General features: G+C 55.5%; 1 protein-coding gene across 1 annotated transcript in view; it reads left to right on the plus strand.

The window, feature by feature from the left end:
* The first annotated feature begins 216 nt into the window (after positions 1–216).
* ALX4 (ALX homeobox 4) overlaps positions 217–15,316 on the plus strand; it is a 39,353-nt gene continuing 24,253 nt past the window's right edge. The window contains exon 1 of the mRNA XM_059819878.1: positions 217–613. Within this exon, the coding sequence (XP_059675861.1) occupies positions 217–613 (397 nt within the window). The remainder of the gene's footprint in view (positions 614–15,316) is intronic.

Here is a 15,316-nt window from a genome sequence, read left to right on the forward strand (position 1 = left end):
AGAGCGAGGGAGAGGGAGGGAAAGAAAAAGACCCCTTTTACTGTGCGAGATCTTAAGGGGGTTTGGAGATCTGGTCAGCTTTCAAGAACATCTGAATCCTCTTAGAGCTCCCTGGCCCAGCTGTGAGTGTGTGTGTATGCGAGAGGGAGAGAGAAAGAGAGGTTCCTGGTGCCCCTCCAAGCGCATTAAGGACACTCGGGCCTTTTAATTTTAGGAATGAATGCTGATACTTGTGTTTCTTATTGTGATCCGGCTGCCATGGATTCCTACTACAACGCAGCCTCCCAGGGCACAGAAGGCTCCTCGCCTTTTAGGGCATTTCAAGCAAGTGACAAGTTCAGCCCTACTTTCCTGGCCAGCAAAGGACAAGGCTTTGGTGACAGCAGCACTAAGTGCCGGAGCCGCTACAGCCAGCAGGAATGTCAGTCCCTGGATGGCAGCGTGCAGGCTCCGGGCTCCGCCGGGGCTCCGGCCTCCTTTAACAAATACCCGCAGCAGCAGCAGCAGCCGCATCTCTACATGCAGCGAGGCCCCTGCAAAACCCCCCCGGAGAGCAACCTCAAGCTGCAAGAGAGCAGCGGCCACAACGGAGCTCTGCAGGTCTCCTGTTACGGTGAGTCCTTGGCGTGCGCCGGGGGGGGGGGGGGGGAAGCACCGGGGGCGAAACCGGAGAGAGACGCCCAGGGCTGGAAAGGGGTGGGGGGGTGCCCGAGCAGGACAAAGTCCTCCCGGGGTCAAGGAGACCTTGCCCGGCTCCTGCGCGTCCCAGCAGCGCGGCCGGCCGCGGAGAGCAGCGCGCCCGCGGGCAGCCCCAGCCCGCAGCAGCAGGGACTGGTGCGGGGCTGGGGGGGGGCCGCTGTACCCCCCCCCGCCCCCAGTATCTTTATTCCCAGCCAGGTCTGGAGCCCGCGTTCCCCCGGTCCCGCTTTGCGGGGAGTTTACTGGTCATCCCCGAGCGGGGCCGGTGCGCTCCCGGAAAGCGTTCGCTCTTGAGCAACGCGGGGGAATCCGCGGGGAACGGGGAGAGAAACAGAAAGAGAAAGAAAGAAAGAAAGAGCGGGCCGCTGGGCTGGGCAAAATACTCTCTGCGGGAACCCTCTTCCAGAGGGAGAATTCCTGGAAAAATTCACCCAAGTCTTCGCTGCAACAGCCTCTCCCGCTTGCCTGTCTCTCACTTTCTCCCCTAATTGCCACTCCCCTAATTGATTTCTGCCCGGCTGCTGATAACCCGCTCGCATCCTCTCCGCGGGTCATTAGCGGTAATTAAGAGACTCCCTGGCGCTGGCGCTCGGCGGGACAGCCTGGAACGGGGCGGCTTCTCCCGTCCTTTCCGAGCGCGGGTTTAAAAGGCTCCTTCGGGAGGTTCCCGCTGCATCGAGGCCGTTTGGAAAAAAACAAAACAAAACAAAACAACAAAAGAAAACAAAACACCCCCCCCCCCCCCCAAAAAAAAACCCAAATAAATAATCCCCGCGCGATTATTTTTGCGAGGAAGAGAAAGGGGAAATGAAATCCCTCCCGCTCCCTCCCGGTGATCCCGCTGCGGGCCCGGCCTGGATTCAGCGCGTCGCCGCTGTCGGGGGGCGGCCGGTCCACCGTCACCCCGCCGGGCGGGGAGAGCCGCAGGGCCGTGCCGGGGGCTCCAGGGAGCCCCTAAGACGGGGGGTGACTGCGGGGTGGAGGCGCGGGGAAGCCGGGAGAGGCCCGGCTCGGGCCGGCGATCCCATCTCTAGGCTCTCGCCGTCATTTTGGGTACTCTCTGCCCCCTTCGCTTTCCCTTTCCCCCATCTCTAGGCTTCGAAGGAGGCGCCTTCCCCCTGCCCATCTCCCCGGCCCCGCGTTCAGGCGCCGTCCATCACCCCCTCCGTGCAACCAAGGTGTCCCCGCACCCCTCCCCGTCCCTGGGTCCAGGTCCACGGGTGACACAACCCCCCCACCCGCGGGTGTTTCCCCGCGGAGCGGCAGGAGGGCTCTGGCTGGGGGGGTGGGGGCTGCTTTCGCTCTTCTCCTGGCCGGGTGTTCTCCTTCTCCCCCTCTCCCCCTGCCCCTTCCCCGTGGACGGATAACCCCACGCCGCCGAAGCCCGCTCCGCACCCGCGGAGGCCTTCTGGAGCCGGGCCGGGACCCACGGGGGAAGGGCACGGTGGGGCCGGGGGAGCCCCGCGGGGACGCGCGGCCCCGGCCGGGAGGGACCCGCTCTCCGCGCCCCCCCGGGGGAAGGGGGAGCGCAGGGGACCCCCCGCTTTCTTCCCAGCCACCCCCTCCCCGCTAACCGGCTCTCTTGTTTTTGTAGGTTGCAAAGCCCAGGGCGCCGGTTTAGCCTGCGGTGACACGTTACAAGCCCCGGTAGACCCACACGAGTTTATCACCTTCCTTAACGCCGCCGGGCCGCCCCCCCCCCCTCGGTTTATTTTCAAGCTTGACTTCTGTGGGACCCCCACGTCGGGTGGCCCATCCCAGGCCCGCGCCCGTAGCGAGCCCCTTGTGATGTGGCTAGGGAGGATGGGCTGGAATAAGAGACACATGGATCCGCGGGGATAATTAGTAGCAATAATAATAATGGTTAATGATCGAAGAGAGAGACTCGTTAATAATAGGCAGATCGGGGGTTCGCCCAGCGGTTGCAGCACCCCTGGGCGCCTCTCTGCCTTCTCCCAGATGCCTAAACCCACCGGGCCCGGGACATCGCCGGGCCCGGGACATTCTACCGGGCCCGGGACATCACCGGGCCCGGGTAAGCGCCCCTCGGCGTGGGTGAGAGCGGGCGGAGACGGGGCCGGTCCCCTTCCCGGCAGCGCGGCGGGTGGGGAGAAGGACGGGCGGGTTTGGCGGGGGAAGCCGGGGAGCTGCCCCGCTGCCTCCCGCCGAGCCCCCGCCGCCGCTCCGGTGCCGGTACCGCCGTGCGCCTTGTGCGGGAGGGGAAAGAGCGCGGCGGCGGGGACTGCGGTTGCCCGGGGCTGAGGAGGATGCTGGGGTGGTGGGAGGCCGTGCCCGTCATCCCTCGGTACAAAAACCCACCACCACCCCCCAAAAAACAACAGAGAACCCCCCCCAAGGCGAGGCCGACAGCTCTCCCGCCGGGCGGTGCTCAGGCCGCCGGCTTGGCCCCCGCGCCCGGGGCTGCTGCCGGTCCCCCGGCGGGCCGCGCCCGGCGCTGCCCGGGGGACGCCGCTCCCCGCGCCCGGCCCTCGCCTCCGCCTGCCCGCTCCGCGCGCGGGGAGCCCCGGGAGAGCCCGGAGCGGTGCGGCGGGGGGCACGGCGGGGCTGTGTCGTGTCCCTCCCCCCCCCCTTTTTTTTTTTGTTTAATTTTATTTTAATTCTTTAATAAACAAGTCCTTTCCAGTTATAAAAAGCCCGTGCCTGCCATCTATTGCTCTCGGCTTCTATTTCTAGATCTAAGCCCTTCCACTGCATTGTACGGATAAATATAGGCCGGGAGAGCTGCGGCCGTAAACACAGGGAGGACACGAGCGGCGGTCACCGGAGCACTTCCAGCCCGGCTGCTGGCAGGGCCGGTGGCACCGGGCTCCCCGCGGCCCCCCGGGGGGGGTCCCAACGGGGGTCCCCGCCTCCCCCCCGCCTGCTCGCTGCCGGCGGCCCCGCACGGCGTCCCCCCGCTTTCCCTGCCGTAAACGGGGCGGGGGGGGCGGCACGGGTTATCCCGCAGAGTCGCACCGGCGATTAAAGCCGAAATCTTAAATAAAAGCCCTCAGAACAGGTTATAGATCTCGGCTTAGGAGGGGAAAAAGCTTTCGAATGATTTATGTGCTGTAGTAATCTGACTTGCTATTTCTACTGCGCGGAGCCGAAGTTAAGTGATACGTCTTGAAACACATGTATGCATACACCCATATACACGCACGGATGTATGCGTGCATTGCTGTCTAGAAATACGGGCTGGAAGAGAAAAAATCCTTTGGGGAGCGAAGGCGAATGTGATGGGGCTGTTTGCTCGAAGAAGACAGGAGAAAGGAAACGGGCTTTCTCTAACAGAGCCAATTCTGTAAGAGCCGAGTTATGCAAATAGCGATCATTTCTTCTATTTAGCGAGCAAATACAAAGTGCAGCCTAAAGTGCGTTATTAATAGAAGTGCAGAAAGCAACTGCCGTAGGAATCAGGGGCTCGCTGCGTGCTTTTTTCAATTGACACTTTTAATGCGTTTCTCCTCCTCCCCCTAATGTAATGTAAACTGCAGGAACGGGCTCGCTGGCTGTCCCCCCCCCGCCTCCCCCGACAGCCCGCTCGCTGCCAGGCGCTCGGGGCTCCCCGCAGAGCCCCCGCCGATGTTTAAGGGCTTTGCGGGGCTCGCCGTGCGCCGGGCAGTACCGGCGGCATCTCCCCCCCCCCCCCCGCGCCTTGCCCCGGCTCCAGCCGCAGCCCCGAGCCCGGGGCGGGAGGGGGCAGCCGGGGCCGTGCGCTCTCCCCGGGACTCTTGCGGGGCTCCACCGCACCGGGTGATGCCGTGCCCCCCCCCCCCCCCTCCGGGGTCTGGGACTGTTACGGCCGCCTCCGGTGCGCATCCCCGCGGGAACCGCTCCGCCAGCGGCCCGGGGGGGGGGGGGGGCGCTGCCCCTCTCCCGGCCGCGGGGTGCAGAGGGGGCGGGGGATCCCGGGCTGCGGCGGTGGCCCCGGTCCTGTCCCCCCTTCTCCCCCCCCCCCCCCAGCTTTGATCTGGGCCCGCGGCTCCTGCCCGGGCTCCTTCCCGCGGATAAAAGCCCCGGTGGGGAGGGAGGCGGGGGGTGCGCGGGCTCTCCCCCCGCACCCCGGCGGGGAGAGGTGCGGGGGGGGCCGGGGGTGGGGAGCTGCTGCTGCCCTGATCCCCGCGGGGGGCAAGAGGAGAGTATAAAGGGGAGAAGTAGGCGGGAGGGCGGCGCGAGTGGGGAGCGGGGCCGGGACCCGGACCCTGGAAGGCGGCGGGGAGAGGGAGCAGCCAACGGAGCCGGCCGGGAGAGCTGGAGGGGAGCCGGGCGGCGGGGCCGGCCTCTTCCCGGCTGCTGCAGGGCCGGTTGCCCCGCCAGGCCCCCGGCCCCCGGCTCCCGGCTCCCGGCCCCCGGCTCCCGGCTCCCGGCTCCCGGCTCCCGGCTCCCGGCTCCCGGCTCCCGGCGCGGTGCTGACGCCGCCCTGGCAATCGCCCTCTCTTTTCCACAATAGGGCCACCAGATCTGCCATTCAAGGGCTCCGGCACCCTCCCAGGGAGGGGAGGGAGCTCTCGCCGGGAGTTTGGCTAAGGCTCTGTTTGAACAGACGCTCGGAGGTGCGGGATCTCCTCCGCGGAAACCTGCGGGATTTCCTCAGGGAGCAGGAGGCGAAGGTAGGGCTCACGCTCCTTACCCCGGCTGCGCAGGAAGATTGATTTCCTCGCGGCTCTTTCCAAAGATGTTTTGCGCTTCTCTTGACTTGGACGGTAGATCTGGCTTGGAGGCTTTTCCAGGATTCCTGACCCGAGCTGTTTATAACACTCATGTGTCAAAGGAGCGGGAGCCTCCCCCCCCCCCGCCCCGGTATTCCTGCCGCTCCCTCCTTGCAGGAAGATTTCTTTTCGCACTAGAGCTGTTTATTTTCGACTCCTCCGCTGCTGATTGGGATTAACTCCGCTTTAGCCCTACACTCCTGCCGCGCACCCTTGTAAGCCCAGCAGGACGGTACCAGCCACAAGAAGGGTGTGGAAAGAGAGAGGAAAGAGAGAGAAAAGAGTCTTAAAACTTGTACTGGTCTGAATTGTTTTGAGAGCAACACAGGGCGAAGCAGACGGGAAAAATACCGATGGGGAGAGAGATTTGGAGGTGCTCACTGAGCGCGTCTTTTCCTAAGGGTTCGGTGTAGGAGTCCTATTAACAATATACGCTGATGCCAGATAGCGCAAATGAGTTGTGTGCGTGTTATCTGGAGCTGCAGGCTGTTTATTTTGTGCTGCCTTTGGAGTGTACATTCAGTGTGGTTGCATGACTAACTGGCTGGAGTGATTCACTGGCTGCTTTATGGGTGACTGCTCAAAACAAGTTGTGAATCAAAAGAGATTTCTTTGGCTGTGGTTTCTAACCTCCCAAGTTAAATGCACTCAGGGTTTAAGGGGAGCTAATGTGCAGACTTCAATCCCTCAGATCTTGATTTATTCCTTTTCCAAGCCCTGCGTTCAAAGCCGTGATGAGTTTCCCTTGTAAGAGGGAGGTGGTGTCTGGGAGGCTCGGAGCCAAGGTCTGCTGCTGAAGGACATCTCCAGCCACAGCCCTGTCCCTTCGCTCGCCCTAGTTCCCGGCTCTTTAGCCAGTTTTGCTCCCTGCAGTCCCTAAGTCTGGTTTGGGTAGCTGTAGCAATGCTCAGGTAAAAAGTGTGATGCATCCTGTGGCAGTAAGAGACTTTCCTTCCCATTTTGCAGTCGGAAAAAATGAGACTCGGAACCTGCGAGCTGCTTGTGCAAGGTGAAGCCGTTGACACTCAGTAGCATCGGTGTGACCTTTCCCAGGGCCGTGGCTCCGGCAGAAGGAGCCCACTCTCAGTGGGCTCTCAGTGGGCTCTCAGCCCACTGCCGGAGTCAGAAAACCCACGGAGTAGAGGTCCTGTCTTTGATTTTGGAAGGGACTGAACTTAGGTTTCCTGACAGCCAGGTCCTTACTCGCTGCAAGAAGCGGTAGCAATCGGTGTGTTCTCATATGCTCAGGTCTCTCAGTACATAAAATAGGCTCAACCTGCCAATCCACATGAATGGTCTCACCTTTAAAAAGCAACTCATCAGAGTGGGCAACCTATACTGGCCAACACAAGATATGGGTTGGTCACTGCTTTTCAGAAAATGCTGAGAAATCCCTGCCCCAAAAATCTTATGTTTCTGAGGTATTCCTCCTACAGATTTGAAAAAAAAAAAAAAAAAAAAAATCCCATCTGAATTGTTAATCAGCTTGGAAAGCATCGGTCTAATATCTTCATGTAGATAGATTTTCAAAAGGAAAAGAGAAATGCTTCTGGATTAGGAGAAACCTGAGCAGTAACCCAGCGAATATAGGACCCCTGTGACTTGAGAAACGTTTATTAAGAGATGGATGGGAACATTTCATATGAGTGAAGTGTTAAAGTAATTTACCATAGTTACATGTCTCTCAGCTGCCTCAACTTGTAAATGAAAGTTCATAAGTGAAGGAGGAAAGCTACTTACACATATTAAATAAATGACCTCCACTTTATTTTCTGTGTAAGTTCAGATGAATCAATGTTATTATACATAGTGGTGAATCTGCTTGGCCGTGTTTTCATTCATGCTTGCAAATCGTCTTCCTATTTTGACTGTCACATAAGAAGACGTGATGTGAAAGAGCAATTGTGATCACCACGATACTTCTAGGGCCATTTTTTGATAAGGGAGAGACGGGTCAGTGAGGAATAGGGGAGAGGGATGAAGGGAGGAAGGAAAGGAGATGAATGAGAAGAGGCAGGGGAAGAAGAAGAGGAGGTATCTTGGACGGGTGACAAGCAGTGGCAGACTCAGCACTATTATGGAAGGTGGTCTGTAACTAATTTTTATGGACTATATAAGTATGAATCCACCAGCATCAAATTCTTCCTGTTGAGAATAGCTGTGATTCAACATTTAGTAGCTGCTATCTTCAGGTCCCAGCAGGATTTAGCCATGACAAGCTGGTATGTCATGAGCTATGGTCTCTCCTTGTCTGCACCAGTCGAAGACCATTGCATCGCCTAACTCAGCATTAAATGCCTGTTTACGTCTGATACATTATTTTTTTTTTAGTCAAGATGCGGTATAAGGGTTTAGCCTGTTGCAGTTAACCTACTTGCTGGAAACAGATGGTTGAATCCGTATTATTTCTAAATGTATTCTTTATTAGCAAGAGCTGTGTTCATTAGCTGTAAGGCAAGTGGGTTTTCAGCTGGTGATGGAGCCTGAAAGGTAAGGTGGTTTAGTCACTGATAGACGTGCTGTACGCTGAGGTTGGGTGAAAACTCTGTGGGGCTTGTGAAGATAGCAACAACCTTTATCCAGTAAAAGCCTGAAAACACAACAAAACCAAGGAGGGGGAACCAACAGAAAGTCAAGGCCCATCAGAGAAGTGCTATCAATGGGAAATGAGGAACCTGAGGAAGAGACAGAACACACATTTGGGGCAGGCTTCTGCCTGCGGGAAATAAAAGAAACTTGTCATGTCTCAAAATAACTCCTATCTGATTGCTGTTGTGTTCAGGGAGACAGGGCTTTGCGCGCAAGCACCGCTGCGTGAAAGAAATACCTTGGGTCTCATCAGTTCCTCCCTGGAGCGGAAACTGCCTCCTCAGGACTTCGGATATTGGCTGACCGCTTCAGTCGGGAGCAGTAACACTGGTGTCGGGGTAGGATGCAGTTTCCAAAGAGGGAAACGGGGAACTGTATTCATTCTTTTGATGCAGGAGGGATCAGATAACCAAGGTGCTTGCAGACATCTAACCTGTTCAGGAGCAGTGGAAAGTGAAAGGAATTCACACCAGGACCAAATCAAACCGAAACGAAGTTGTAAACTGTGCTTAGGGAGAGAGGGCAATATGCGGAATTTTCCCAGAAAGGGTCGAAACATTGGAAGAGGCTGCCCAGGGAGGTGGTGGAGTCACCATCACTGGAGGTTTTTAAAAGACGTGTGGACGTGGCACTGCGGGTCATGCTTTAGTGGGCATGGTGGTGTTGGGTTGATGGTTGGACTTGATGATCTTGCAGATCTTTTCCAACCTTAGTGATTCTGTGATTCTGAGAAAACAACCTGAGAATGACTCTGTGCTGGGAGTGTGCCCAGAGAGGTCCGAAGGCCCATCTGCAAGACCTCGACTCTGCGAGGTGCTGGCGAAAGTGCGTGATGCAGGCCACAGAACAGGGGAAACGGGAAAATGTTATTCAACCTGAAACTTAATAGGAGGCCTGAGCCACAGCAAGGTTTCTGAAAGAGTAGAAAACCATCTCAAAAAGGAAACCAAAGGCTCTCCAGGGTACCAGCCTGCTGGGCGTGGAGTTGATCTCAGGCCATTGGGTCCGTTGGGGCCTGGCTGTCCTTGGGTCACCCGTAGGACTGGCCATTTCCAGTGTGTGTGCTCTTGGGAGGGCACAGGGAGGCCCACAGCATCAGGTTTTTCCAGCCCCAGCGATGCCACTTGAGAAAGGACCCCATGGGAGGCTGACGCACGTCCGGTCCCACCGCGTGGCTGGTTGGAAAGAGGAGCCGGACGGAGCCTCGCTCTGCAGTGCTTCTTCACAGAGAAGAGCCTGAGGCCAATCGCTGGGGCAGGGGCACGCTCTGCAGCCTGGACCGCGGTGCTGGTCTTCGGTTCAGGAGGCGGTGAGACCTCCTGGAGCACTGTGTGGTTCTTTTCCAGCCTTCCCTGGGATGGTGCATGCCCAGACCTCATCCTGGAGCGGAGTCAGGAGCACAGCTGTGGCAAGGACCCATACCTGAGAGCTGAGAAGCACTGCGTTATAGACATAACCTTGCTTATCAAGATTTGGTCTGAACCGTCGTAAGCAGATTGGAGCCAGATATCAGTCTGAGCTAGACAGGACAGAGCCAAATGCTAGAAGGCAAGAGGAAGAAGAGACCCACCTAAATTGGCAGAGGACCTGCAGACATTTTGTGTTCCTCACGTCTCCGGATGCCAGTGAGGACTTCCAAGATAAATAGCCGATGGACCAATTGCTAGACACTTAGGCAGATTGTGCAGGAGGCCAGAAACACTCGATGAAGCTGTGGGATTTATGGCGGAGCTTAAATACAGCATTTCAGCCCTTGAACAGAAGTCGGAGAGCTGTTACTGGAAGAGAGGGAAGCTGGTTGCTTTTTATTGGTGGTGGCTGGTTGTTTTTTTTTGGTTGATGTTTGGATTTGATGATCTTACAGGTCTTTTCCAACCTTAGTAAAGAAAAAAAAATAAAATAAAATAGGTGTACGGTCCTGTGCTAGAAAGAAGATTATTTCCATCCAGTTCATACCACTTCAAGCTACTAGAAAAAGGGACTCATGCAGGATAGAAAGCAATGGGAGGTTGGCTACAACATCAAACATGAGTGCAGTGGCTCGGTTAAGTGCAGCTCTGATGGGAAGGGGAAGCATCCCCAGAGAAGGTTGTTATAAATATATGGCTAGTCAGGACAGAGCCTCATAAAAATCTACTGAAAGGTCCAAACTCAATTCAGAAAACAGGGAGACCTGAAACTGCGCATGCAAAGCTGGGAGATGCTGGTTTTAAGTTAGACTTAAGGCTGTAGCAAGGCTTTGTGGTGCCCAGGGCTGGATATTAAGTTGGTGTTCAGACAACCCAGCTCTTCCATTGCAGCCTTTAATTAGTTTGCTTTTGGGAAGGGTACTTTTGTGGCTGGTTGTACTGGAAATCCACTTTTCCTTGGCCTTGGTGGCAAAAATTGGAGTTCTTCGTTGAACAATCTATTTGCCTCCATTTGGCAGCGGTCCACTTTAGAGGGAGGGCTACAGGGGAAGCCAAGCAGCAAGGGAGGGGTTTATCGCCTGTGTAATTTGTAGGCATCGCAGATGCTCGTTCAGGTACTGCAGCTGGTAATTGAAACTAGACAGAGAGGGAGGTGATGGGACAATCCCAGATGGAGCCACCCCATGGGTAGGAGGACAGGGACTGGGGAAAACGTCCTTGCTGGGGAGAAATGCATGCAGGAGACCGGACCACCGGGATCCGGGAAAATGCTCCGCATAGCCAAGGTGGAGATGAACTAACACTCAGCATGTACATAACTGTGGTTGGGACCCGGTCAGTGAGAACCAGGGCTTTCAGCCCGCGGTGTTTTCCTTTAAAGACACGGCTCATGTGAAAGAAAGAGGTTTGGGCAATCTGTTTGCGGCGCCTGCCTCCGTGGGCAGGCCCCTGAGCTGTCTCTTTGAGCTTGTAGCCAGTTCTTGGACCTCATCTATTGTCCTGGTTAGAAAAAGAGGCCAGCAAGAGCTTTGCTGTGTAGTATATTAATCACAAGGTGCTTGTGCCTTACCATTAATAGATAGCGTCTAGGATGTGCCTTACTAGGTTCATTTTGGTTTCCACAGTGGATATCTGGAGGTGAAAATGGCTTTCACGTCAGCACAAGTCCATAGCAAACTGTAGCGTGGGTCTCCCATCACCCGTGCAAGGCAGCCCTCGCTGCCCGATCGCTGAGGGTATCCTGGCGTACGGTGGACCCTTTAATAGGAACTGATAATGTTTTATAAACAGGCTGCCATGAGCTGGAGGCTGCCAATCTGAAATTGAACCCGAGGTGAACTGTTGAAAAGAGGCGTGACACGCACCCTGGGCAAACGCTCAGCCAGGGGCGATGGGGCAGCGCTTCCCCGATGCGAGGGAAGGGAGCGCGGCACTGTCAGACTGCCTGGCCTTGCAGGGCACTGATCCTGCTGCTGCAGGCTCAGCTGCAGGCTTGCCAGGGTTACAAAAGCTCCACGTGCTCCCTGTGAGAAGGGAAAGCTACCTCGGTGGCTACCTTCAGAGCTGAAGCGGTTTCCGTTGAACGCAGCCGGGGGTGCCCGTGGGGTGGGGACAGCGCTGACACGAGACCATAGTCACCAAAGGGTAGTTCTGCCGACGCCTTGTTCGAATGCCTTTTTTGGGGCAGACACCTCCCTCAGCAGGACAGCAAGAAAAGATTGAGACTGCATCTTTTTTTCCTTTTTTCTCCTTTCTTTCACAGTCTGCAGGAATGAAAACGCTTCTGCTTCATCCAGCAGATGTAGGTTTGCAAAAGCAGAGTTCAAGGAACTAAAAGCGTCCCTCAGAAAGGCTGCTGGTATCAAAACAAGGTGGGATTGATTGGAAAAAACCCCAAACCTCATTTGGCAACCGTGTCTGCTTTTGAGTATAGACTGTCCTCAGAGTAGCAGGGCAGAAGCTCTCTGGTCACGGTGAGAAAGCTTGGAATTTAAAGATGAAATGTTGTACAGGAGATGGGGAAATAAAACAATGGGTGATGAGTATTCATGAGAGCTCGTTATACCCGAAACACTCAAAAAGGAGGTTCTGAGGTTTCGTTACGATGTCAAAACCATTGAACATCTTGAGGTTGCAAAATCCTTAGTCAAGCCAAGAGAGAACTGGTTTTGAGGAAAATGCAGACAGATGATGGAAAATTACGACAGGAAATGTGACGCATTTCTTGCATGTGTTGTATTTCAAAAGTGGGTCCCCAAAGATGGGGAGAAACCCTACTGAGCAGTGTCTCCTGGGGACCTTACTGCGATTCATTGTCGTTGATGTTGTTGGGCCTTTGCCTGAGACGGAATCTGCCAGACAATATTTGTTGGTAGCTATGGATTTCTTTAGAAAATGACCTGAAGTTTACCCAAAAAGGAACCAAGAGGCTGTGATTGTAACCAAGCTTCTAAGGGATGAATTTTTCACCATATTTGGGGACCTAGACACGGAGAGCATGCAACGAGGCAGAGGCTTTGAGGCCAAAGTATTTTATTTCGGCAGGTTTGTCAGATGCTGGTAAATGCAATAGGAGGTACGCAGCGTCCTACGGATGGTGGAGAGGGGAAGCTTGGCTGGTGCTAGGAGGAGCCATTGAGCCAACTGCACGACACTCGGCCTGGATGCCCCCGTTAACGCTGCCTGGTCTCCCAGTGCTGCTCCTCAGGGTCTTGGTATCTGCCTGCCCCACATCAGCAGCTGAGAGACCTTAGTGTGTCTTGCACAGCACCAGAAACCTATGAGCGGGCAACTGAATCACCCTCCAGATGCTTTACAAGAGAACGACAAAAGGACCAGGACCAATCCAGCCCATTTTACTGACTTTCAGAGAAGTAGAAGGGGAAAGTGCAGTTTTCCTTTTCAGACATTAGCCAGGAAACATAGCACACTCCTTGCAAGAAGTTCGTAAATTTGGGCCATTTGGTACGCACTGGTCTGGCCTATCTGGACTCTGCAAAAATCGAGTGGAACGGCTCCGCTTTTCTAGAGAAATACAAAAGCGAGTATTGCCTCAGGCAACATGCACCTTCTCCGATGTAGGCTTATGTGTGGAAACCTGGCTGATTCCATGTCCCGTGGAGATGGAGAGATTAGGAGCCCAAAGCAGACAAACCATGGTGTGTAGCAATGACCACGCACGTGCATTAACACGTAAGAGGCCAGTGGGTCCTGGCCCAGGAGGAGTTATGAGGGGAACTGAGTGGGTCCCGAAAGCCAAGAATACAGCTGTGGATGTTGAGTCTGACAGAAATTAGTTCCCTGCTGGGGAAAAATAGGGAATGGCTTGGTTTAGCCCACAGATTTCATTAAAACCAAAAACTTTGCTGAGTACTCCTCCTGAGGGGGTCAAAAGGAGAGGGAGCAGCAGCTGAAAGCCTGCCGTGGTACCCCAGCGGGAGCAGAGTCAGTCCGAGCTGGCTCTATGAAAATGGCCCGACGGGAAAAGGCGATACGAGTATGAAAATAGCTGAATTGGTTGCTCTGACGCTCTTCCTCCCCATATGTCTGAGATGAAGCAGATCCATGGGTCTGGGTTGTGCTGGCAGGAGGCTGAGCAGGGGGTGGTTTTGCAGGGGTGCCTGGCAGCGGTGAGCGAAGCAGGTCCCTTTTGCTCAGCCCCCTGCCAGAAGTACTGACGCGGCGATATGAGCAGGGGCGAGCCGATGAAACCAGCAGATGAAGGCACCAAAGACTGCTCACAGCACACCCCAGAGCAGGCTAGGTACACCCGGAGCAGGGGCCAGGGGGAAGCAGGGGACCCGGCAGCGTGGCGGTGATAGCAGAGTAGCACCACGGTTGAGCCCAGCGGGGCTGTCCCTGCCCGCTCCTCGCCCTGTCGTGTCCTGCACAAAGGGACGTTGCGCCAGGCCGCCCTTTCCCCGGGAGGGCAGCTCTGCTCCACAGCCCCCAGCTCTCCTGGCAGAGCTTTCTCCTGGGGGCAAGACCCATTAAGTAAAGAGATGACACACTGGCTTCCAGACTGTCCCGGGCTGGGAATAATCTGTAGAGCTTCTTACTGTAGCATCTGAAGGTCACAGCCTGTCTACTGACAGGAGATAGAGCACCAAAGTTTTCTTTTCTGTTTATGTCAGATCGCGTTCTTGACAAAGTTACGAACATCCCCCATCCCTCTCAGCTGGGAGTTATTTTACAAAGGAGTTACTTGCAGGGGAAGGTTATTTCATCCAGTAGGTACTACAGTTTGAAGCAAATCGGACTGTATAGCAGTCGTGCTGTCCCTGTTTATAAACCTCAAGTTCCTCAGCTGTAGGAGGTGTCGATGGGGAAGAATGGTGTGATTTAAGCCGATTCGGGGAGCTGCATCTTTGCTTTGGAAAACAGAGGATGTGAGCTGCAAATACTCAGAGAGTCCCTAATTCCAGGCAAGCCTCTCGGTACGGGCAGGGGCAGCACAGGGGCTCTCTGACCCCTTCTTCGGGATGGAGAGCTTCACACTTTCCTTTAGCACTAAAACCTTGGCTCTAAAGCCCTGGCTTGTTGGAAGCTACAGCCTCGTAACTGCGTTCACTGAAGGTGTTTTGTAGTTTGGAGCCCTGTTATTTACATCTGACTGTATGTCTTCTCCTGAGAGCCTTACGAACAAAATGAATTGCAGCAGAAATCACATATTCCCGTACAGGCACGTTTGCCTCTTGTGAAGTCTGCAAAATCATGACCCAAATGTACAGTGAGATAGTAAATCCAAGAGGACAGCGTGCGGGAAGCCTAGTCTGAGATGAGAAGGGAGGAGAAAGCAACCCGCTGCAGCTCCCAGCAGCTTTCCTTGCAGGCGCTCTGAGCCCAAGAGCTGGGGATGCTTTGGGAAGCGGGAGGCCAGCCAATGCCTGGTGGCCCCGCTGATGCCGGGAGTCCTCAGGAAACGGAAGTGTTTATCTGTTCTTTCCAAATTTCACTCTTTCCAGACCCTTGCAGATAGGCTTATTGCTAAGGAGTGGAGGAAGGCGGAGCGGGTGAAAAGGGGTCTTGCTTACGCTCAGCTAGGAAGCTCTGAAACAGTACGTACCTTTCAGACTGGCGCTTTCGACATGTATTGCTTCCAGCTCACGTTTTATGACTGTCTATTTTATTCTCCGCTCTAGGTCATCCTGCCTGCCGTCGCTCTTTCCACGTGCTGTTACGGCTTCCCATCGCTTCCCGCCTTGCTAGAAAAGGCAACTTTTAAACACCAAAGCTCTGGTTGTGGCACCGGTGTGGGGATGGCGTCTTCTTTAGGCAGAGCCCTTCTGAGCTGGGGGCTGTGCCAGCACATGGATGCTCACGTGTAGATCAGAAATCTCCCGAAACAAAGGCTCCCCTAAGGGAGTATTTTGGGAGATGGGGGGGAGGAGGAGCGAACGCCCCTTG

Source organism: Gavia stellata, chromosome 7 (genome assembly GCF_030936135.1).
Source record: "Gavia stellata isolate bGavSte3 chromosome 7, bGavSte3.hap2, whole genome shotgun sequence".
In the NCBI taxonomy this organism is placed as follows: domain Eukaryota; kingdom Metazoa; phylum Chordata; class Aves; order Gaviiformes; family Gaviidae; genus Gavia; species Gavia stellata.